The sequence below is a fragment of the Panthera leo genome, chromosome B2 (assembly GCF_018350215.1).
Source record: "Panthera leo isolate Ple1 chromosome B2, P.leo_Ple1_pat1.1, whole genome shotgun sequence".
Classification (NCBI taxonomy): domain Eukaryota; kingdom Metazoa; phylum Chordata; class Mammalia; order Carnivora; family Felidae; genus Panthera; species Panthera leo.
In genome coordinates, this window is record NC_056683.1 from 17,735,238 (window position 1) to 17,761,009 (window position 25,772).

Sequence of the window (25,772 nt, forward strand, 5' to 3'; positions counted from 1 at the left end):
CTGCCTAGGTCAACAGGTGCAGTGTCCCGCCTTCTACTGTCCGAGGGAGGGGCGTCTCTAGTTGGGAGTTAGAGAATAAGATCTAAGGGTCTTTTACAGATTTTCTTTTTTTTTTTTTTAATTTTTTAAAATTTTATTTACTTATTTGGAGAGAGAGAGAGAGAAGGAGAGAGACAGAGAATCCCAAGGAGGCTCCTCCCTGTCAGCACAAAGCCCAGTGTAGAGCTCTAACTTTCGAGCTAGTAGATCATGACCGGAGCCAAAACCAAGATCCAGATACTTAACCTACTAAGCTACCCAGGTGCCCCTCTTTTACGGATTTTCAGCCAATCCTCCTTTCTTCAGCCCCACTCCAACCACTTTCTGGTGTCCCTCGAAACATCTGATGGCTGAACTTCATCTGAATTTGGCAGTGTAAATCAGCTTTCTGCTGCTTTGACAGTCTTTGAAGTTACAGTTTTCCCTGGAACGGTGAACGTTTATCCTCAGGAAAAAGTACTTTACTTTTCTTGATTCATCCAAGATTTAGGCTTTATGAGATTGTTCACAAGTAAACAAAAAATAAGCATGAGTTGTGAAAATACCAAGTGGGTTGGGTTAAGTCTAACTTTTCATTCATAACTGAACAAACTCTTTTCTGTTAAAAAACAAAACAAAACTATAAGTCTTGACAAATAAACACATATAAAAATAAATACCTCTAAAATCTCCTTATGAAGTTGATTGAAAATTATACTTACCAATCAAAGACTTGTGTGGTGTTTTTAAAATATGAAGCTTAAATTTACCTCCTGTGCCTAAAAAAAAAACCTGCATTGGTTTCTTGACTTCTTCTTTTTTTTTTTTAACATAATCTACCCCCCCAAATGTGACCCAAATCAAGAAGTATGCATTTTTAAGAAACCAAAGACGCTGGGAACGAAATTTGGAATGTCAGTAGTCACTTGTCTTGATGATGTCCCGCTAGTATTTTTAAATTTTTATTTCAGAGGTTTTTTTCAACTTCATTTGGGGGCAGGAACTGGATGATATATCATCTTACGATAAAATCTTCTAAGTCAGTGAATAAAACGTATAAACAAAGTTGCTGGACCTAGAAACATATTGATAAAGATCTGTTCCACAAATCCATTTGACAGAAAGCAAACATACTTGAAGTGATATAATTTATTACTTCCTCCACAGCCTCTAGACTTATTCGTGAAAGAAACAAAGTGAACTGAATAGTCTGGCTAAACATCATGCAGTCAAGCGGCTGCTTCTTGACAGATAGGCCAGATCTCAGGTTCCCATTCCTGCCCTGTGCCCCTGCGAGACAGCTAGGGTCATCCACAGGTTGTTTTGTGACTAAAGTTGCGATCAAGTGTTTGGGGTTTAATGTCTTTTGATCTCCTAGATGTGGGCCCTCCCTGGCCACTCCTGGGACCTCCCAGAGGTAGGTGCACTTAGCCAAGTGCACCTGATGGCACTTAGCCAAGATGCTGTTGTATATCGTTGAATGACACCGATGTCCTTGCTCTGGTAAAAAGCTACAGGCTGTGAACACAGGGAAAAATCAACACATCCACACATATTCTTGCTGTAGTGGAAAATCTGCTTACATGGTGATATAGAGCGGTTTTCTTTGTTTAGAGTGGAAACTCTTTGCTTGACGAACTGGTTTCTTCAGTGATACCAGCTTTTATTGTGTAATAAAATTTTTGCTTTAAAAATGAAGTGGAAAGAAATCCAGCAAAATATTAAACAGCAAAACACAGGAAGATAATACTTATTTTCTCCTTTTAAGCTGGCCCCGAGTTTTCCAATTGGTTTATATTTGAGAAAGCGAACATAAGTGTTATCTTTTTTTAAGATAAAATTTTAAGTGCTTCTAATGCAAAGCAGTTGCTCAGAAAAACAAATCCAAGAAACAATTTGTTAGGAATATCTCTACAAAAACGTAACTGAATCAAACCTAAAAGATGTAGCACTTACCAAACTGTACGCTCTTCTGGAAAACTGCAAATTCCTTTTTTAGAACATGAACGGCTCAAGGACAGAATCTGTATCATTCATTCATTCATTCATTCAACAAATGTTTACTGAGCAGGTACTACGTGCCAGGCACCCTTCCAGATGTTAGAGAAACAACAATGAACACATCACATGAAATCCCTGCCCTGTGAAGATTATAATCTGGCAGGGATGGAGGGCAAAGCAAGCAATAGGCACAGTGAATAATTAATTATATCATATATTACAAGGTGGTAATGTGCTATGAAGAAAAATAAAGCGAGTGGGGTCATTCTTAAAATTACGACCATGTAGAATTTGCTTTGACTTTAGTTAAAATTTGACCATGATCTTATATAGTTGATAAGTTTCTTTAGAAAATAATTTCATTTAAATCTAAATCATTTGTGGGGCGCCTGGGTGGCTCAGTCAGTTGGGCGGCCGACTTCGGCTCAGGTCATGATCTCGCGGTCCGTGAGTTCGAGCCCCGCGTCAGGCTCTGTGCTGACAGCTCAGAGCCTGGAGCCTGTTTCGGATTCTGTGTCTCCCTCTCTCTGACCCTCCCCCATTCATGCTTTGTCTCTCTCTGTCTCAAAAATAAATAAACGTTAAAAAAAAAATTAAAAAAAAAATAAATCTAAATCATTTGAGGTTAGCTGGATCAGAGTTGGGAGCTGAGAAAAAAGCTAAACAGGACAGCGTGGTAAAAAGCGTATTGAATCAGGAATGTTCTGATCCCTTTGTCATTCGTTGAACTTCAGGGCTACATACTTGGCATTGAGATTGAGGGAGGGATCAAATAGGGGGGCTGGATGTCCCCCACACGCTGAATTCCAGGGTGACGGGGGAAAGCATGGAAAGATGGAGTAGCTAACTTCAAATACTGGCAGAGTCAACATGTGAGAGACAAGGTAAGTCTTCTCTATGGTCCTGTATAATTAAGGAATGCCTTCAACTGAAAATGGAAGTGAAAAATCAAGTGAGCAAGCAATATGAGGAATTTTCTGGCTCTTACAGTTGAAAAGACCAAGAATAGATTCAGGGATAGCTTTCTACAGGTGCTCAAATGTTGTTGTCTGGAAATGGTCTCATTCCCTCTCATCTCTGCATTCGACTGTGTTCATTTTCAGCAAGGACACGCAGCGAAGATGGCCCCCAGCCAGTCTGGGCCCTCGTTTTATGCTAAGGATGCATCACAGAAAGGGTACCTTTTCCCCAGTATCTCAGAATCATGTGCCCATCAACGTAAGCCAATCTCTGAGACTGAGTGGCTTCACATGACATCCCGGAAGCTGAACCACAGTGACAAAAGGATCAAGGTGTCTCCCCAGGGGGATATTGAGGGATACCTGACAGGAAGGAGTAAATGCTAGATAGGCAAAAACAAGGGATCCACTGCAGATCATTCCGGGTAAAATTCGGAGTATGGTCAGGAACTACAAAGTAACATGTTGCCATTCAATAAAAGGACAATGTAAACCATTGGAACCATCCCAAATTGAGATTGCAGGAGATATGTGAGTTCTGTCATAGGAAGTTCAGTCAAAGACTTGCATTTCTAAGGTTGCTAAGCTTTCAATCAATCCACTGAATCAATCAATCAATGGATCACTTTGTTATTGGACACTGCAAAGTCTCCCTGTCTCTACTGCTGTTGCGCTTGTCCATTCTACCATCGTATCTTAGCCATTCAAGGGCAAATGCCTCCTGATGAGCCAGCATCCCTACTCCCCGCTTGCCCCCCTACAATTCATTCCCCAGAGAGCAGCCAGAGGAAATACCCGTTTACTCACTCAACAAATATTTATTGAACACCTGGTGTGTGACAGGGACTGCTTAAGGGACAAATCCATTGCTGGCCAAATACATAAATCTCTGCCTTCAGGGAGCTTCTGTCCCAGTGGGAGAGGGAGAAAGAAAACAACGTAAGCCAGTAAAATGTATATTAAATGGTAAGAGATGCTAAAAAGAAAAAATAAAGCAAAGTGCATGGAATATTAGCAGTGAGGTAGTTGGGATGGTCCGGGAGCACTTCATGGAGAAAGTGATTTTGCTTTTAAGGTTTTAAATATTTATTCATTTATTTTGAAAGAGAGAGAGAGAGATGATGATGATGATATGATGATGATGATGATGATGATGATGATGATATGATGATGATGATGATGTTAATTGTAAGGGCCATGATAGATAATAAGGACTGACTAGTATGAGCTGGGTAGTATTCGAGTTCCCCTAACAACTTTCAAAGTTATGCATCATTAGCCCATTTCACAGAAAAACAAAACAAAACAAAACATGGAGTATCAGAGATCCTACATACTTCGCCCAGAGAAAAATAACAACCATTGTCAGTTAGAGGTGGTAGAGAGATTAAAACAAAAGTCTGCATACCTTCAACCAAACCAGGCATCTCCACTGAAATATTCATCCCTGAGGCCACCAGCAAATTCTAAATAACAATTCTAATGAACACATTTTATTCCGTCAGCAAGATGTATCCTAAAGTATCAGAAAAGCCTAACTAAGAAAGGTTATTTTTTTTGGTCTGGGAATTCTTAAAAATTTTTTCCATATAAATTAATGGTAATTGTGTCTTTGTTTTATGCCATTTCAGCTTAACTTTTCAGGGGAACACTCTACTTTTGTATAGCAGGGGAAATCTGTATTGTGGGTCATATTTTCAACTCCAAAAATTATTATTACTAATTATGAATAACTGTTATTTTACACGGAGAATGCTTTTACATTTATACATGCGTCAGTTTCTTTGCTCATATTTTCTTTTTGCAGCTGAGACACAGAATTGGAAGCAGGCTCCAGGCTCCCAGCTGTCAGCACAGAACCCCACGCGGGGCATGAACCCAGGAACCGTGAGATCATGACCTGAGCCGAAGTCCAACTGAGCCACCCCTATGCTCCTGTGGATTCATGTCTTTAATCAGTTGTAGAAAATACTCAGCCATGATTTTGCAAAAGTTGCCTCTCTTCTAATCTCTTTATTCTCTACTTCTTAGAGTCTAGTTAGATATATATTAGACTTTCTTGGTCTTTCCATCCTATCTCTTAGTCTGTCATTAAAATCTCCTTTCTCATCTCTTTGCGCTACATTCTGAGTGGTTTCTGCAGATTTTGGACCAGTTCCATAATTCTTTCTTTGGTTCTAACATGCTGTTTAACTCACTTGTTTGTTTTTTTTTAATATGTTGTTAATGATTATGTTTATTTTTAACTATTTTTTTCTAATATTCCGGCTCAATTTTTTGTTCATTTTTGTGATTCTGTATGCTTTCTTGTATGCTTTGCCTGCATAGCTATTCTATACTCAAGCTGATATCTCCAATGTCTGAAATCCTCAAAAGCCTAAATATATTATTGCTTTTTTTTGCTAATGTGCATTTAAGGAGCTCCGTTTTTCATGTGGCTATTGGCTGATAGTTTTGTGAAAAACCTGGACGCCTAAACTGAAGATGCTTTCTCCAGAGAAGGTTCATGTCTATTTCTTCTGGGACTTAGATGATGCTACTGCCCTGGGACCGCTTTGGCCCCTTCCCAGTTTCTCAGGTTGATTTTCTAGTGTCTGGTTCAGCTCAGCCCCATGGCCACTGGTCCACGGCTTCGTCTTCTTGTTGCTGTGCTGAAAGTGAATCTGCCTTCGGGCCAGTTTTGCCTTCACATATATTTACTGCTCCTAGTCGAGGATCAGGTACCTCTTAGAAGGAGTTGGGAGTGCTTGGTGATCTTCCATTCTTCCTACTGCAATGATGAGATAAAAGTTGTGTCTTAAGCATGATGTGTTGTTTCAAATCAAGAGGGCTCCTCAGAGGATCTAGTCTACCCTCCTGCCCTCTTCTTGTTTTCCTCCTTGCTTCTTCTTTTTTTTTTTTTTTTAACCTACCTTTTGTCATTCTGAAATATGTTTGTTTTTTTTTTCCGGAGATTCGCTACTTCTCTGAGTTTTCTTTTTCAGTCCTTCTCACTGCCTCACCTCCATTTCTCTTCCCCACTCTTTCAAGTATGGGGTTTTCCAGAATGCCAATTCTCCTTCCTTCTCAGTTGATCTCATCTACACGCTTGGACTTCAGCTGTACTTCTAGCTCTGACATAACCCTAAATGATACATCTATATTTCAGATTACCCTCTCATAATCCCCATTTGGATTTTCCTCAAACTCAAAATTTTCAAAACTGGCTTTATGATCTCCCCCATATGCCACCTACAAATCTGCTTCTCTTCAACGTTTCTCCACTTTTGGACACCACTATCCACCACTCACCTAAGCCAGATGGTCCTGTTAATTTTAACTCCTAAATAGCCCTTGAATTCTCTTTCTCCTCTGTTCTTATCATCACTGCTGTAGTTAGATCTTCATGGTTACTTCCTGATGAGTTGCGATTGCCTCCTTTTCTTTCTCTTGCCTCCAGATTCACTGCTGAAATTTGCCTGACGGCAATGCTGCTTTTGTGATCTTTCTGAAATGCAGATATGAATGTGTCACTCATCTGTGGAAGATTCTTCATCGGTTCTCCCATTAATGCATGGTAAATCTTAGGTTTCATAATTGGGCATGTGAGACCTCCATGATCTAACTTAAAAAGCTTTTTACTTTCCTGCCTATTTTTCTTTAAGCTGCAAGAAGGCCGTGAGCATATCCATCTTGTTTACTTTGGCTAGTGCCAAGCCCAGGGCTGATAACCTCACAGATAATTACTAAATGGGTACATCACTGCCTCATCTCAAACCATCTGATTCATGGACCCTTTTTCCTAGCCAATCTGGACATTTTTTGCTATAACAAAAGTCTGCCCTCCTCGCACAACTGTAGGCTAATTACTATTTACTCTTTTGTTCACACATTCATTAGTCTATCTTGGAATTACCACTAACACTGTAACTGATACATAGAAGGTTCTCTGGATGAATAAATGAAAACAAACTTAGAAGTGTGGCCTAGGAGGTAACACATACATGAAGCATTGACTAATATAAAGGACTGTACTCCAAGAGCAACTTTTCCCCCAGGTGGTATATGCATAAACCAATATAAGTACAGGCAACCTGTATCTTTCTCCTGCCCTTTCCAAGTCCGAGAACCAGATTTAATGAATCAAATTCTTTTCTGGAATGAATCCACACAAAACCAAGACAAAATAAAGGGCAAACCAACCTCCTACAAAGCACTGAAAAGGTAATCAAGACTTTCCCAAGCCCCAGATACAAATGGCAGAGAGCACTAGCTCCATAGGCGCCGCGGTGCTGACGGAAGCCCCGCCCCAAGGGAGGCGGGGCCCGAAGTGCGGGGCGGGATTTGTCCGGATCGACCACGCCCTCTCTGGGCGGGGCGTAAGCAGGCGGGCCGCGCAGAAGCCCTCGCACCCCCGCGGTTTCCTAGGAGACGAAACACAAGGCGCCAGAGCTTCACAAGGGAGCCTACGAGGTGAGCCGCCGGTGCGGGCAGGTAATCCCTAGCGGGCTGCGGGGCTGCCACCCTCCGTCCGAGCCCAGCCCCAGCCTGTCCGGCGAGGCCTGCCCGGCATGTCCCCTCCGCGCCCTGTCCTACGAGGGCCAACCTCCGCCGAGAGAAGGGGCCTGGACACTGGTAGGGGGAGGGACGGCGGGGAGGAGGATCCGGGAGCGGGGGTGGAGCGGGAGGGGTCCTTCTGCGTCTGCTGCGATCCGTGCTCCCCAGGCCTCCCGGACCACTTTTCCGCGCTCCTCGACGGCGGGGAAGGTTCGGGGCGGGAGGATGACGGCGGGCATCCGTCGGTCTGAGGGACCCGGCCCCCAAACCTCTCCCTTAGGATCCCCCTACTCCCCCCACCCCCAACTCCCCCAGTCTCCACCCCCAGTCTGGAGGGTAAACTGCTTTCACGAGTGAGAAGCGGGATCGGGTCTCGGGAAGGCAGCCGAATTGAGTGCCGAACGACTAAAATTAAAAAGGAGGTAGAAAGAAACTGGGTCTAAATTCCGCCCTCATTCGTGCACCCCAAGGGACTCCCAGGTAAAAGCGGGATCCCGGCGCAGGGCCCCAGGACGGACCCCTTTCCCCGCACACCCGCAGGACCCCCGCCCCAGGAGGCTTTAAATCCCTGTCCGCGAAAAAGGACGAGACTCGGCTTAAAGAAAACTTTCTTCCTGCAGATACGATTTTCAAATTTAGGGACAGAGTCGGGGGCGGGGAAGGGGGGAGCAATAAAACTGATTTTAGGGGCTTGTAGTTTCCGTTCTCAAAGGGATTCATCATATTTAAGTGATCATTTTTAATGAGCAGACATCTGTCCCGAGGACAACGAAATTCTCATAGAGTCAATTATGGGACTTCCTTCATTCAGAAAACTCATTTGGTCAAAGCAGCGGAGGAGGAGCGAGTTACTCTCCAGCCTTTTGGTTTTCCTCTGTGACCCCACCCCCCAGTTCACCGCGGCGACTGGGGAAGGGAGAAACTCCCCCTTCCTCCTCCACCCCCAGGCGGCCACTTAACTGCCCCAGCAAACCTGGCCTTGGGCAAGGATGCTCGATCTCCGCGTTGGGGTGGTTCTTTGTTTTGTTTAGTTTAATTTGGGAATACCTTGTGAATATTAGCACACGGCACGATTTTTTTTTTTTTTAACCCTGGCAGCTTTGTTTTCCCATTGTAAAACTCTCCTTTTAATTTCTGTAAATACGTGTCTTACTTTGAGATCTTTTCTTTTCCTTCCTGTTTTGCTCTTCAAACAAGTTCGTGATTTTTAAGACGTTATTATTTTTTTATTTTTTTTTAAATATAAGTAATGCCAGCCTTGGAGTGATAGAATTACAGTAGGTTCGACAAAGACAAGTTTCAGACTTCCAAAGGTTATCTGTTCAGTGATTGGCAGACAAGTTTTACCCTCCATTTGCCCTCTATGTTAATCTTCTTTAATCCTATCTAAATCCCTGTTAGCTGGCAGAAGCTCCTGAGAATACGGCTTAAGTTTACAGTAATTGTACACTTAAATAACAATACGAAAACTATAATGGGAGAGAAATTATAAGGGTATTTACTTAATGTAGGTCTGTAATTGGGCCTCTAAGTCTTTTTCTTTAAATCAAAATATAAGGTTTGCTTAGCCATAGAAAGTCACTAAATATCATAGCCTTATTGTAAAAAATTCCAAGTTCCTAACAGTTCTGTTAAATAAGGATCATAGTTGTATTACATTTACTTGTGTTCTGCCTCGCTGTGTATATCTACATACATATGGAAATATATACACAGTTTAACCCTTGAACAACACAGGGATTAGGGGTGTGAGCCCCCAACAGTCGAAAATTCTAGTATAACTGTTGAATCCCCCAAAACCTAACAGTCCGCTGTTGACAGAAACCTTACTGGTAACATAAAGAGTTAATCAACACATAGGTTGTACGTTATATGTATTGTGTGCTGTATTCTTCCAATAAAGTAAACGAGAGAAAGGAAATCATTATCAAGAAAATCATAAAGAAAATACATTTACAGCACTGTATGGTATTGATCAGAAACAAATCTGCATGTAAGTAGACCTGTGCAGTTGAAATGTGTGTGTTCAAGAGCCAACCCTACAGATGGAAATATTCACATACATAAGATGTCGTGTTGATACATCTCTGTCTTGCAGGATTAGTCTTCTATAGATGAACATAGAAGAATAAATGTAACCTATGGAGAAATATTATTGTGTGTGAACTGGGGACCATAGGCAATGTATGTTTCTTAAGTTATATCTATTGCTTTTGACTAGTAATTCATTTAGGACCTTACTACGCTACACCGATGAAAGCAGTTGTTTACGTGCTATCAGTCAGTAGATACATGGGGGAAATTATTTTAAAAAACAAGAAAAACCTTTCGCCTTGATATCTGTGCCTCTTTCCATTAGGCCATTGTCTTTGTATTTTCAGGGAAGATAAGGGGACAGCTGGAATGGTCAGCCTCTAACTCTGGAGAACTATTTATTTTCCAATTCAAATGACCCAAAGAGGCCTTTCTAAAATTTTATGTAAAGGTTAAGCAGGGCTCAAACTGGACAGAGGCTCTGAGAGCCACCAATCAGACCTTTTGAAAATCGATGTGATATCCATAATCTTCGTCACCCACCCCATGGCTGGGAAATGGCCAAGTCCCTTGTTCATTCTTCCCTGAATGTAAGCAGACCCTATGGGATAGCCACCTTCACTTGAAATAAACTGTTCCCAGGGCCGCCAGGGTGGCTCAGTTGGTTAAGTGTCCGACTCTTGATTTGTGCTCAGGTCATGATGTCACCATCGGTGAGATCGAGCCCCATGTCGGGCTCCATGCTATCTGCTTGGGATTCTCTCTCTCTCCCTCTCTGCCCCTTGTCCCACGTGCATGTGCTCTGTCTCTCAAAAAAAACAAAAACAACAACAACCCCCCCCCCCCCCACAGAACCAAAACAAACAAACAAACTGTGTTTCTAGTGTTTATTTGGAACACTAGATGTGGATGGTTAGGCTTGGAATCCAGTTTCTATAGCTTCCATTCCAAAAACGGTTGGGGTTTCCAGGCCAGTGCAGAAAGTCATCAATGAGTGAATGATCTGTAATGCTAATAACACCGGTGATGGTGGTGCTGGTTGGTCTTAACAGTGGAAGACAAAGGAAAGGAAAGATTAATTCCACTTTTGGGGGTTAAGTCACCACGAGGGAGAATTTTAACTATTGTTTCTTGCACACTCTCACCTCTGCCTTTCTGTTCCTACCCGGGCAGCTCCCTCTTTCATTCCCTGCTCACGCAATATGTCCTTTTCCAGAATTGCCTACGTTACTTCCTGCCCATCAGACCTTCGGTGCTTGTCCTCAGTGAGGTATTAACATGAAAGAAAAGATGATGCTATCATCCCATTGAATTTCTGAAGTAAGAAATTCATTCTCATAAGGGAGCTCCACTTAGACTGTCTTCCTCCTGAACTCCTACTTTCTTTTCCTTCACTGTTTCTGGCCTGTTATTTTCCAGTGTCCTTCCGAGCATGGGGCCAGATGCAGGCTCGGGGTCTAGTAGGGTAGAGAGCACCACTAGCAATTTCCATTCAGTAGCATCTGGATGTTTTAGGGTAAGGAACTGGGTTAGGAATCTTCAGGTGGAGGTGGGGGTGGGCAGCTTTCATTGTGGGGCAGAGTCTGCATGGTTTTGAGGCAAAGAGGGGCAGGGGTGGTTCCTTGAGCTGCAACAGTGATTGTAAAAGCCAGTAAGAACGGGTTGTTTAGAAGTTGGGGACCACCCTACAAAGAACAAACAGCCTCAAGCCTAATGCAGTTACTAGACTGACTCCATCTTTGATTCTCTGATTATAGACACATTATTTTATAGATTACAATCCTACTGATACAATGGATATATTCTCTACATTGTTACTCAACCAGAAGGATCAGTCAACTTACAGAGAACACTTTTCCTTAAAATAGAAGTGTATGTCTTCTTAAATAAGGTAACTAGAAAAGGTGTCAAGCAACATAACATGTTGATAATGAACTGCAAAATGCTGATTTAATAAAATTCTAAATGATAAGAATAAATACATTTTAGTCCACGTTTTGTTCAATCATAGCACATGGTACAAAACAAACAACCCAGGAGCTCCCAGCTGGCTCAGTCAGAAGAGCATGTGACTCTTGATCTCGGCATTGTGAGTTCGAGCCCCATGTTGGGAATAGAGATTGCTTAAAAATAAAATCTTAAAAAAAAAAAAGATCTTTCAAATATAAATTTCCTTATACAGATAAAGGAAAAATCAAGAAAAGCAAATACATGTTTGTGTCAGGAATTGTGCAGGAGTGTTCACTCTATATTAATGCCATAATTTTTTTTTTTATTTGAGAGAAAGAGTGGGAGTGAGGGAGAGGGGCAGAGAGAGAGAGAGAGAGAGAGAATCTCAAGCAGGCTCTAGGCTCAGCACAGAGCCTGACATGGGGCTCAATTCCATGACCCTGGGATCATGTCCAGAGCTGAAATCAAGAGTCAGATACCCAACCGACTGAACCACCCAGGCTCCCCTAATGCCTTAGTATTTCGAATCCATGTATAGTATAATGTAAAGACCACTTACAAAAAACTTCATTTTTAGGCCAATGGGGAGTCATTTATTGGCATCCATTAAGCCCAGTAGCTCAGACTTAAGCTGAGGAAGGACCTCTAAGTAGATATGGAATCTACCACTACTGCTGTGATCTCTTTTTTAAGATCCTGGCTTCAGAGTTAGCACAACCTACATTAATTCGCACGTGACTTTGAAGGGGTTATGATCTACATGAAGTAAAATAAATGGTAAACAAATACACACTCCCTGTCATTAAAAAGCCCCCCAGGGTTCTTCCCACATTTCCTGTGGACAAATACATTCCTGTCTTGGGAAACAACACCATTTTATTGTCCTTCCCTGCACATGTTTGTGTCTTTTTCCCGAAAGTCTTCTTTTGGAAGCCTTGGGTACTTTGCCAACTACGACATGTCTCTGTGGGTCCTAAACTTCTGCACATAATAGAGAAATGATTCCTATGATTTTATTTGGTGGAAATGAAACAGTGTTACAGTGAAAGAAAAGTCATCTTTGAATGAAGCACCGAATTGTAACAGGCATTTTAACACCAACTATTTTATTTTTATTTTTATTTTATTTTATTTAAAAAAAAATTTTTTTTTTAACGTTTATTTATTTTTGAGACAGAGAGAGACAGAGCATGAACGGGGGAGGGTCAGAGAGAGGGAGACACAGAATCCGAAACAGGCTCCGGGCTCTGAGCTGTCAGTACAGAGCCCGACGTGGGGCTTGAACTCACGGACCGCGAGATCATGACCTGAGCCGAAGTCGGACGCTTAACCGACTGAGCCACCCAGGTGCCCCAACACCAACTATTTTAATGGTGCCAAGCATTTTATTATCATCTGCAACTAAGCATATAACATTCTGTATAACAGAATGACAGATTTTTAAAAAATGTTTATTTATTTTGAGAGAGAGAGAGAAAGAGCACAAGTTGGGGAAGGCCAAAGGGTCACAGAGAATCCCCAGCAGGCTCTGTGCTCTCAGCAAGGAGCCCTACACAGGGCTCGGACCCACAACCCATGAGATTAGGACTGGAGCTGAAATCAAAAGTCAGATGCTTAGGGGCGCCTGGGTGGCTCAGTCAGTCGGTTAAGCGTCCGACTTCAGCTCAGGTCATGATCTCATGGTCCGTGAATTCAAGCCCTGCATCGGGCTCTGTGCTGACCGCTCAGAGCCTGGAGCCTGTTTCGGATTCTGTGTCTCCCTCTCTCTGACCCTCCCCCGTTCATGCTCTGTCTGTCTCTGTCTCAAAAATAAATAAATGTTAAATTTTTTTTTAAAAAGTCAGATCCTTAACCAACTGAGCCACTCAGGCGCCCCCAAAATGAAAACTTTTTAAATAAATTTGTAACAATGTCATGCCATTATAGCCTTCATTTATTTTAGTGGGTGTACTTTTCAGATATTTTTCTACAGCTAGATTAAGATGCTGTTTGGGAAGTGTTACATAACATATGGTATATTCACCATACGACTTAAAAAAAAATTTTTTTTTATGTTTCTTTATTTTTGAGAGAGACAGAGATAGAATGCAAGTGGGTTAGGGGCAGAGAGAGAGGGAGACACACAATCCGAAGCAGGCTCCGAGCTGACCCCAGCACAGAGCCCGATGCCAGGCTCGAACCCACGAGCTGGGAGATCATGGCCCGAGCCGAAGTCAGACGCTCAACTGACTGAGCCACCCAGGCGCCCCAACCATATGACTTTTCTAAAATGTGCAGCTTCCTGGATTCCGAGTACAGCTGGCCCAGGAGTTTCACATAAGGGATCATGGGCCAAGTAAATGTGATGCAAAAACTGATTCAAAGAATGGATATAGAATAGATGGTGATTTTCCAGTGCCTGATTTAGAATAATATAGGTTATATTCAGTATAAAAGGAATCCTACAAATTCAACCAGTATTTACTGAATATTCATGGGATAAATAACACAGTGCGATGTAAATGAAGATTTCATAAATGAGTATTACCAGTCTGCTTCCGCAAACTCCATTCCACATCGCACAAAGGACTGACTGACAAATGGTTAGCATACTGGCATACATATTATAATTCTTCCCCGTGCTTAGGTTACCAGGAGATGTTTGAAGAGATTCCTTAATGAAAATTCCTTTTATTCATCTTGTTGTTTTCTTTCTTCTCGAGGGTGTTCGTAAGAATGAAAGCACCGTTTCCTTGCCAGATTCCTTATTGCTGTACTTCATGAACCTACGTAATCTTGGGCAAGAGCCTGTGTTTAACGATGACACAGCTGTCACCAGTGTAGCAACAACAGTCCAAGGGAAGAAGACGGATAAGGAAGCACTTACGTTTATATTCAACAAGGGAGTCGTCTCAGTCAACAAGTTGTGTTGCATTATTTTTCCGAGATGAACCGATATACAACCATGAGACAGCTGGGGGACGGCACGTATGGAAGCGTTCTGATGGGCAAGAGTAACGAATCTGGGGAGCTGGTGGCCATCAAAAGGTACCGTGCGCGACGCGGCCGACTTTGAGCGTCCGATCTTCCTTTGCCCTTTCTTTAGAGACAGGCCTAGCTCGGACCCCATGCTTGTTTGGCTAATGCGGACTGCCGTTCTGGAGAAACACTGCCAAACGGGATTCCCCACGCACGTTGTTTCAGTTTTCTGGTTTGTCCGGCTACATTAATGATCGAAAAATATAAGTGCTCTGCTTTCTATGCCTGAGAAATATGAACTGAAACTGAAGGCGATGTTTGCAAAGTGTTTAGAATTTAAAGTTGAGTACAGAGTAGACCATATGATTGCTTTAAGTTAATAGGCCTTGAAAGATGGTATTCATAGGACCAGTCGAGTTCTGAATGGCGTATGGTATTTTCCTAAGCTTACCAATGAAATAGAATTAACTATTATTAACTTAATCATCTTCTTTTTTTTTTTTTTAAGTTTATTTATTGATTTGGTGGGGTGGGGGCAGGGTCAGAGAGAGAGAGAGGATCTCCAGCAGGCTCTTACGCTGTCAGCACAGAGCTGGATGCGGGGCTCGAACCCATGAACCGTGAGATCATGATCTGAACTGAAGTCAAGAGTTGGACGCTCAACCGACTGAGCCACCGAGGCGCCCCAACTTACTTACCTTCTTAAGCTATCGTATTTCGTATCTATTATACGTAAAAAAGTTACTCCAAAGCTTAGTGATTTAAAACAAGAACAAACCTTTATTAATTCACACTTTGTGTGGGTCAGGAGTTTCGGGGGAGCTTAGCTGGACGGTTCTGGCTCCAGGTGTCTCATGAGTCACAGTCATCCGAAGGCTGGACTGGGACCGAGCGTCCATTTCGAAGGTGGCTCACTAGATGAGATTGCTAGGGCTGCTATAAAGAAGGAGCACAGACCGAGCGTCTGAAACAGCAGGTTGCCTTCTTCACAGCTCTGGAGGCTGGAAGTCAGAGATGAGGGCGTCAGCCGAGTTGGTTTCTTCCGTTGCCTCTCTCCTCGGCTCCCAGATGGCCGTGTTCTCCCTGTGTCCTCTCAAGGTGTCCTAATCTCCTTATAAGGACACTAGTAATATCAGATTAGGACCCACCCTAAAGACCTCACGTAACCTTAATTAATTCGTTCAAGTCTGTCTTTTAAATACAATCACACTCAGTTCCTGGGAGTTAGAACTTCAACGTGGATTTGGTGGGGGGAAATGTAGCCAATAAATAGGCTGCTGTAACAAAGCGGAAGCCACAGACTGTGCGGCTGAAATGAGAGAAATGTACAGATTTTCAGTTCTGGAGGCTGGAAGTCTAAAATCAAGGTGTCAGAAGGCTTGGCTCCTTCTGAGGGCCATGAAGGAAGGATCTGTTCGAGGTCCCTCTCGTTGCCTTCTAGATGGCATTTTCTCCCTGTCTGTCTTTCACATGATCTTCCTTCCGTGCATATCTCTGTGTGCAAATTTCCCCCTTTTGTAAGAACACCAGTCACACTGGAATAAGTTCCACCCTAATAACTTCATTTTACCCTCACTGCCACTGTAAAGGCCCGTTTCCAAATCAAGTCACAGTCTGAGGTGCTGGGGGTTAGGACTTTAGCATATGGGTTTGTGTGCAGGGGTGGGCACAGTTTAGCCCAGAACACTCACTCACTGGCTGAGAAGTGGCCTCTTCACATGGGCCTCCACAGAGGGTTGCTTGAATATTCTCATGACGTGGCCGTCGCCTTCCTTCAGAACGAGTCTTGGAGACCAATTGCCAAATCAGCCAAGTGATGGCAATCTAAAATTTAAATGCTTTAACAAATGCTTATCAAGCGTTAAAAACTCTAAAATGTCATGATCGAAAACATTACATGTTTAAGGAAATAGTTTTATAAAATATTGACAGTAGCCATTATTATCAAATAAATGTACAAGGTACCATAACTGAAATGAAATATTTACCGAGTGGGCTTAGTAAAATTCAATACCCATTCATGACTGGGAAAAACAAAACAAAACAAAACAAAACAAAAAAAAAAAAAACAAAAAACCTCTTAGCAAATAGGAATAAAAAGAAACTTCCCTAGCTTGATAAGACTTATATGCTGCATCATCTTTATGTCAAAATATCAGAAGTATTGCCAGTAGAGTTGGTTTTAAAGCCAGACTGCTTGCCATATTTCTACTAATTAAGATTGCATTGGTGATCTAATTAATTAATGCAATAAGAGAAAAAAAAAGGGGGGATAAGTATTAGCCAAAATGAGATGAAATCATCCCTATTTGTAGATTAAATAATTGTATGCACTCACACAAATACTTCATTATATGTAAATTTATATATAAAATGTTTTGAAAGACCTGGAAAGCAACACATACAACTCACGAAAGCTGTGGCCTCTGGGAAGTGGGTAAAAAATGAGGAAGGAGATGAGGTCCGGTGGAATCATGCAACATTATTACCGGTGTTGGTTTTATTTTACAAAATGCTCATCGTGTCTTGTGGGTGGCAAAATCACGTGTGTGTTTCACGGTCCCATTTCGTAAAATAGGAACGAGGCCTCACCTGCAGAGAGCTGAGTAGAGCCTTGAAAGCACTGAGGCGTCTAAAACTGTAAGAAGTCAAATTCACTTGAGGGCTGAGAAGAGGCCATATGCATATAATTTAGGAATGCTTTGGTGTATGAAATTAAAAAAAAAAAAAACCTAACCAAATAACTTAAACAGGCATTTAACTTAACAAGTAACTTAGAGATTTATTTCTCTCACATAATAAAAAGTCTGGAGGTAGGCAGCCCAGGGCTAGTACCTTGTAAGGTCACCACCTTACAAGACCTAAGTTTTTCATAGACCTAAGTTTTCATAGACCTAAGTTCTGTTGTCTTCAGAAAATAGGCGCCTCACCTCCATCCAGAAGACCTCTGGTTACTTCTCATTGGCCAGAAGCGTGTCACATAGAGCACCCGGCTATTCGGGAGGGAGGCTGGGAAGCTGAGTACTTCGCCGAGCATTTTGTACCCTGAGCTGTGTTAGTAAAGAGGAAGGGAAGAGCGGCTTTTCGATAGTCAACTCACAATGTCTGCCGCTTTCAGTATCTACCATGTGCTAGACCGTGTTCCTAACTTAAGTAAGGACACAGCAAAAACGAATGAGAAGGAGGAGGAGTCATGTGGAAGGCTTGAGAAAAAGTTAAATGTCCATTCAGCACATTAATTGTTAAGCTCCCACCACACTGGTGCTCAGGCCGAAATGGGAATGAGATAGATGAGTTACAATGTAAGTGAGGAAAACCAACGGATTGGACAAATTATGACGTAAAATATGGTAAGTCCTCTGATGGGGGAATAACGGGTCCCAGGGGAGCACAGAGAAGTGATGCTGGAGAAATGTGCTGGAAGCTTCCCGTAGAAAGTGAGATCTCAAGAGTGAGGGGAAAAAAAATACCAAGAAAAAGAGGAGGGAGAAGAATGCTCTAAGCAGCAAGGATAATATGTATGATGGCCGGGAGGCAAGAGAATAGGAAGGTTTGCGTGGGCTGCATAGCTGAAAGAAGGGTAGGTGGCCCGAGTGTAGGTTCTGAGTGCGGCAGAGGAGGGTCATGAGGCTAAAGGGTGAAGTCACAAAGCCAGGGCAATGAGTTCGTGTAGCTTGACTAGAAGGCGATGAAGGATTTTAAGCAGGAGAGTCGATACGATCCAGTACTGCTGTAGAATGGTCCCTTTGGCAAAAGAGCGGATACCTGATCAAAGGGGTCAAGGCTGGACATGAGGTGACCAGTCAGGAGGCTGGTGTAGTCCTCGTGGTTAGAGGTGGTGGTGATCTGATCTAGGAAGATAGCATTGGGTATGGACAGAAGCGGAAGCACTCAAGAGACATTTAGGAGCCAGGCTCTGTAGAAACTGGTGACTGGGCATGGCGGAAAGGAGGAAAGCATGTGGAAGAGTCCGGGCTCACTCCTGGGCTTCTTGCTGAAATGCCTAGTGATGGTGCCGTTCTCCATGACAGGGGAAATCACAGGCTTAGCGGTAAAGCTGGGTTCACTTGTGGACATAATAGCTTTAAGGTGCTTATAGGTAACTGAATATTTGCATTCAAAACAGGTCTGGGCTAGGAGCACCTGGATGGCTCAGTCACTTGAGCATCTGACTTCAGCTCAGATCATGATCTCATGGTCCGGGAGTTCAAGCCCCGTGTCAGGCTTTGTGCTGACAGCTCAGAGCCTGGATCCTGCTTCAGATTCTGTGTCTCCCTCTCTCTCTGACCCTCCCCCGTTCATGCTCTCTCAAAAATAAATAAACATTAAAAAAAATTTTACATCTTATTGGCTAGAAATGGATCACATGTATTATGGATCACCTTGTATTATCTGCTGCCATTTAAGAAAAAAAAACTGCAACACCATTCATTCTTGTGGTTAGCAGTAAGATCCTCTTATCTCATTAAATTTAAACTATTTATTAAACTCTCTACTTTTTAAGGACTTGAAAGGCAATTCTATTTCTGACGGTCTCCTGTTTGGGGGATAGTTCCTCATGAGCCCATCTGTGAGCACAGAAATTCATCCATTCATGTAGTAAATATTTATTGAGCACTTACTGTATGCCAAAAAACTGATCTAGGCATGTGGGGGTGTCCCCAAGGAGCTTACATTTGAGGAGAGGGGAGGACTCAACATCATAAGTAAGTATCCGACAGTATGTTAGAGGTGATAATAAGTGCTATGGAGAAAAAGCAGAGTAGGAGCAGTAACCTAGCAATAGTACTATCCTTTTCTTAAGAGGATGAGTTGGGCTGGGGCACCTGGGTGGCTCAGTCGGTTTAGCATCCGACTCTTGGTTTTGGCTCAGGTCATGATCTCACGGTTTGTGAATTCAAGCCCCACATCAGGCTCTGTGCTGACAGTGCAGAGCCTGCTAGGGATTCTCTTCTCTCTCCCTCTCTCAGCCTCTCCCCTGCTTGCATGTGCTCTCTCTCTCTCAAAATAAATAAACTTTAAAAAAAAAGATGACTAGTTGGGAATAGATGATTAGTTGGGCATAGCACCTTAATGAGTATAAATGAAATTCTGATTCACTAAGGATATTTTAGAAATAATAGCAGTGATGCCATTCATGTCTTATTGTCGCTGATCACAGATATTGGCAAAAACAAGACCATCCAGTATTTACTGAGTGCTGAACGAAGCAGTTTACAATAACCTTTTCATATGCAGTGGTTTCTACTTTGTAGCTACAGAATTTGAGGCACAGAATCGTCAATGGGCAATCTGTACAAGGTCACACGATCTGTAAGCCACTGAGCAAGGATCTGAATCCAGCAGGGCAATGCCACAGCCCATGTTCTTAAAAAAAAATTTTTTTTCATTTTATTTATTTTAGAGAGAAAGAGACAGAGACAGAGAGAGAGTGCACAAGCAAGGGAGAGGGGCACAGAGAGAGGGAGAGAGAATCTTAAGCAGGGTGTACATTCAGCGCAGAGCCTGATGTGGGCTCAGTCCTACAACCCTAGGATCATGACCTGAGCCAAAATCAAGAGTCTGATGCTCAACCGACTTAGCCACCCAGACACCCCACAGGCCACATTCTTAGCTACCATGGCGTGCTGCATTCATTTACTCATTTCCTTACCCTTGTGTATGACACTCTTGTAAGGGCTCTGAATAATTCCTACAGGAATTAGTTTAATCAATAAAGACGACTTAAGCTTCCTGAGAATCTTCTAGAACATATCAGTAGGAGATTATACTACTAAATGAAAGCAGCAAGGCATATAGAGTCTTTATTTTCATAATCCAGCCTTGTAATTTCTATACACGAGGAAACTTTTTTTTAGAACGTGAATCCTCTTTTTTCTCGTGTCCCATTTTGCACGGTGACTAAAAATCTGTTCATATAAAAATACAACTTTTACCTGCGGTGTATATAGTGGAATTATTTTGTTGCCTTTATTACTTTATTACTTTTGGTATATTTATCCCTAATGGTAACACTGGGATGGAAGAGGGAAAGTAAAGAACAAAATTCAAGAAAGCTATTTCTGGGCAACCTACTGAATGGAAGAAGATATTTGCAAATAGTATATCTGATGAGGAATTAATACCCAAAATATAGAAAGAACTTATACAACTCAACACCAAAAAAAACAATCCAAATAAAAAATGGACAGGGGACCTGAATAGACGTTTTTCCAAAGAAGAAATACAGATGGCCAACAGACACACGAAAAGATGCTCAACGTCACTAATCATCGGGGAAATACAAATCAAATCCACAATGAGATACCACCTCACATTTGTCAGAATGGTTCAAATGAAAATGACAAGAAGTAATAAGTGTTGGTGAGGATGTGGAGAAAATGGAACCCTTTCGCACTGTTGGCGGGAATGTACACTGGTGCAGGCACTGTGGAAAACAGTATGGAGGTTCCTCAAAAAATTAAAAATAGAAATACCATACGATTTAGGAATTCTGTTACAGGGTATTTACCCCACAAAAATGAAAAACACTAATTCGAAAAGATACGTGCACCCCTGTGTTTACCACAGGATCATTTATGATAATCAAGATATGAAAGCAACCGTGTCCCTTGATAGATGAATGGATAAAGAAGATGCGGTGTGTGTGTGTGTGTGTGTGTGTGTGTGTGTGTGTGACAATTATAGATATAGATATATATTATATATATAAATTAATATATTATATAATTGATATATAACTTATATATTATATAATTTATATATAATTCATATATATCATATAATTTATATATAATTTATACATATTATATAATATATATTTTTATTTATATATATGTATGTATAAATATATATTGGATGTAATTTTATATATTATTGTAGTTTATATTCTATTACATTTATACAATATATTTATATAATATATAATTCATGTAGTATATATAATATATACTATTAATATACTAGTAATATAATATATATGCCTGTATAATATATATTATATATTTATATATTTTAATATATACTTTATATATTTTATATAACTTGTATATAAAAGTATATATAAATATACTTATATACCTATATACTTATACTTACATAAATTTATATAAATTATATATATATAAAGTGATAATTATACACACACACACACACACACACACACACTCCAGAGGAATATTACTCAGCCATTAAAAAAGAATGAAATCTGGTGATTTGCAATGACGTGGATGGAGCTAGAGAGTACTATGCTAAGCGAAATAAATCAGAGAAAGACAAATACCATATGATTTCACTCATATGTGGAAATTTTTTAAAGTACAGCAAAGGGAATAGTCAATAATACTGTAGTTACATTGTATGGTGACAGATGGGGACTACACTTATGGTGAGCATTTCATAATGTACATAATTTTCGAATCCCTATGTTATATACCTGAAACCAATACAACATTGTATGTCAACTATACTTCAAGAATAAAAATTAAGAACAAAATCCTTTTGAAAAGAAAGCTATTTCTAAGGTTTGGTTACTTTTGAATTTTTATTGACTTGAATCACTTAACTTTATGGGCTTCCTGTTTAAAGCTGGGGTAATGATACAGAATTTGTCAGATCAAATTATTTTACTACATTTGCTCCCAAGATTTATGACTTCCTTCCCCTCTCCACCTCAGTGTTTCATATTTATCTGTTAAGTTCTAGAAAGAGATTTGGAAGAGGCCCTGTTAGAAAAACACAATCAACTGATTAGAGACATGCTAGAATTCACCCAGAAAGGAAGATTAATGGTAATACTTTCACCATTGTGTTTAAAGCAGAATTTCAGGTATGACATAAGTGTGAACCTGTACCAAACAGCCTTGAGATATACAGAAGGGAGGTGGCTCCCTTTTAAGGAGGAGGAAGAGAGAGATCATAGCTTGCCCAAAATGGAAACTAGAGTAAGAAAGCCAACAGTGTTATTGGTGTTGGAAATCCAGTCCCTGTACACTAAACTTGTCTTATTTTATTTCAGGATGAAGAGAAAGTTTTATTCTTGGGATGAATGTATGAACTTGAGAGAAGTTAAGGTAAAAAGCCTACGGATGGAAAGAACCCAAGGAGGCCTTAACTCTGCCTCACCCTGTCCCACTTCTGAAGATGGCTGCTAAAGGGGTTGTTCTGTTCTTTGTAGGAAGCAGTCCAAAGATAACTGTATTTCTTACGTTTTTTTTTATCCTCCTACGTAAAGTAATTTCTCATTCCCCATCCAAATGTCAGTGGAGAACAGAAAATAACTCTACCCTCATATTTGAAAGTATACACTCTCACTTTTAAAAGAGCACTTTCCTTCATGCTGTCAAAGGAAAGACAACTTTTAACAACTACAAACCATTTCTTTCTATGTTACGCTGTATAACCTGGATACATTTTTGGAGACATTTGTATGGAATGTCACACAGTTAAGTCAGAAAAAAGTTAAACCTGTTGAATAGACGGGAGAGACAAAAGTGACAGATTGAAACGTTTGGTGGGTAACATCGACTGTTTATGTTGGCCCTTCCATTCATTCCGGGAAACAATCACTGCTTACTTTAACTTAGTCATGTAAAATATTGTAGACACTGAAACTTAATTCATTAATGAGTTCAGAAGATCACTTGAGGTAATTATCACAGGTAGCACTGATGAGGTTTTGCCAACTTCTATAACTTGGCTTTAAGAATTTTATTGCGTATTTGCTGTGCTGCAGTCTCTGAAGAAGCTTAACCACGCCAACGTGATCAAACTAAAAGAAGTTATCAGAGAAAATGATCATCTCTATTTTATATTTGAATATATGAAAGAAAACCTCTATCAATTAATGAAAGACAGGTATGTCTTTATTTTACAAAAACCATAATTTTTTCCCTGTTACCTCCTCTCTGAGTTCCTTGGACCCCTTCAACACGTCACACTTTACGGCACGAAGGGTTTGTCACCCCGAGAGTGAATCTTAACTCATTAGCTGATATCCTCATAACTCGAAGAAGAACCAGCTATGACACAGTCACCATTTTTCTGGTGTCATCTCGTAAAAGTCAAGGTGGGGACACCTGGGCGACTCAGTCAGTGAAGCATCTGACTCTTGATTTCGGCTCAGGTCCGGATCTCATGGTTCATGAGATCGAGCCCTGTGTCGGACTCTGTGCTGACAGCACAGAGCCTGCTTGGGATTCTGTCTCTCCCTCTCTCTCTGCCTCTCCCCGACTCATGTGCTCTCTCTCTCTCTCTTTCTCTGTAAAATAAGTAAACATTTTTTTTTTAAAGCAAGTAGAATGGACATTAATCTCCCACATGTGACCAGGAGCTACCACCAAAATATTAACCCCCCCAAGCTCGTGGCACATGACTGAAGCTCCCTCTCTTCACACGTTTAGAAATTAAAATGAGGATTTCTTTGGAATTGGTAACACGTTAAGTCTTATCATTCACTTAAATGTTCTAATAAATGAACTTACTAGATCCCTTCGTGAAACCCGCTTCCTTCCTCCCTTCTTTCCTTAACCTTTCACAAGGTGCCGGAGAGAGTAATGAAGCAATGAAAATGTTCTCAATTTTGTCCAAGGCCAGCTTTATCACTGAGCATGCAACCGTAGACAGGTTTTGTTTCAAACAGTGTAGTGTGTGCGTTTATATGAAATATTTATCTTGATTTTTTTTTCAAGTTTATTTATTTGCTGCGCTGACAGTGGAGAGCCCACACGGGGCTCAGTCTCACCAACCATGAGATCACGACCTGAGCGGAAATCAAGAGTCAGATGCTTAACCAACCGAGCCACCCAGGCGCCCCCATTTTACCCGCTTTTAAAGCCAGAGGTGTTCAACAAAAGATCCTATAATACTTTATAAACACACTTCCCAGTGGAATGCTGATTGCTATCTGTGTATCTCTTTCATACACACACACATACCCACTCAAAGTAATCCGTAAGGATGGTGAGTGGATTTTTCTTTAATCACATTTTTCCTTCTTTCAAAACATACTTATTGAATGCCTTTTATGCTCCACAGGCTATCATTAATAGCAGTTAAAATAATGGTAAAGAAAATTTCAACCCCTCAAATCAGTGTTTATTTTTCTCCAGCTCTTTCTGGCCCATGGAAACAGGCATGCATGGTTTTTTTTTACTTAGTTTCAGTTTTAGTGGTGATAACTTTTTTATTTGATTGATTCACTTACAAGCGTTTTGTTTTGCTGATACATAATCTTCACTTACTATTGTTAGTATGTTCTGTTAAATGGCTATACCATGCTTCACTCCTCTCTTTTATTTAAAAGAAATAACTATCAGGGGGAGAATACGTTAATTATACTGTATCATACTGATGAGATTATTTTGTAGTCATTAAAAGTGATAATTATAATGAATATGAAAATGCCTATGAATGGATAATAAAACAAATAAAAATTATAATTATGTGACATTGAAACGTAATATAAAAGTTATACATGTAAATGGATTAGTATTGGACCAGAATACTGAAAAATCAAAATAGTTTTTTAACCAGGTGATGATGGATAGTCCTAAATGTTTGGCTTCTAATAATCATACTCTTTAAAATGTATGAAATGATATATTGAGATATAGTTGTGGAAGAAAAAGATATATTTAAAAAAAAATTTTTTTAATGTTTATTAATTTCTGAGACGGAGAGAGAGAGCATGAGTGGGGGAGGGGCAGAGAGAGAGGGAGACAAAGAATCCGAAGCAGGCTCCAGGCTCTTAAGCCGTCAGCACAGAGCCCCACGCGGGGCTCAAACTCACAGACCACCTGATCATGACCTGAGCTGAAGTCGGACACAACCCACTGAGCCACCCAAGTGCCCGAAAAAGATATTTTTAAAAAAAGATATGAAAGATTTAAAAAGTAAATATAAATATTTAAAATGTTATACTTTCATCTGATTTTAAAAATATCTAAATCTGTGCTGAGTGGATAATGCGATAGCAAAGGAACAATAAAAATAGTCAAGTTTGGAATTTCATGATTTAGTTCTGGATTTCTAAATTAAGTGGAAATAAAAATGATACTGTTTGATGATTATTCAATGTAAAAGGGATAAATTTAACAACAGTTGTACATGGCAAAGAGCTATTTGAGGCTAAGTGGCTTTCTTACACTTTGTTTTTGGTAGCTTAACTTCCTGAAGCATTATTTTGAGGATCAAGATTAATTTAAAAGCCTTTTTTATTCACGTAATCTTTTTTTCTATTGTAACTGAAGGCCAATGTATATAAACCTTTGCTCTGATGCTATAACTGTACCTTTAATTTATAGCATTCATTATATA

The 25,772-nt window shown here is 40.7% G+C and overlaps 1 protein-coding gene and 1 long non-coding RNA gene across 12 annotated transcripts in view; one reads left to right on the forward strand and one right to left on the reverse strand.

The window, feature by feature from the left end:
* Window positions 1-7,344: 7,344 nt before the first annotated feature.
* MAK (male germ cell associated kinase) overlaps window positions 7,345-25,772 on the forward strand; it is a 55,574-nt gene continuing 37,146 nt past the window's right edge. For 4 of the 9 annotated variants that reach the window (XR_006202446.1, XM_042937910.1, XM_042937915.1 and 1 more), the window contains exons 1-4: window positions 7,345-7,430; window positions 14,201-14,525; window positions 22,474-22,528; window positions 23,191-23,312. Coding sequence is in view for 7 of the 9 variants with exons in the window: in XM_042937910.1 (XP_042793844.1) it covers window positions 14,425-14,525; window positions 22,474-22,528; window positions 23,191-23,312 (278 nt within the window). In the remaining 2 variants the exon portion in view is untranslated. The other 5 variants (XM_042937914.1, XM_042937913.1, XM_042937911.1 and 2 more) reach the window with 5 other exon arrangements.
* Window positions 15,581-25,772, reverse strand: part of LOC122219572 — a 32,887-nt gene continuing 22,695 nt past the window's right edge. For all 3 annotated transcript variants that reach the window (XR_006202449.1, XR_006202448.1, XR_006202447.1), the window contains one exon: window positions 15,581-16,280. This is a non-coding gene — a long non-coding RNA (uncharacterized LOC122219572). The remainder of the gene's footprint in view (window positions 16,281-25,772) is intronic.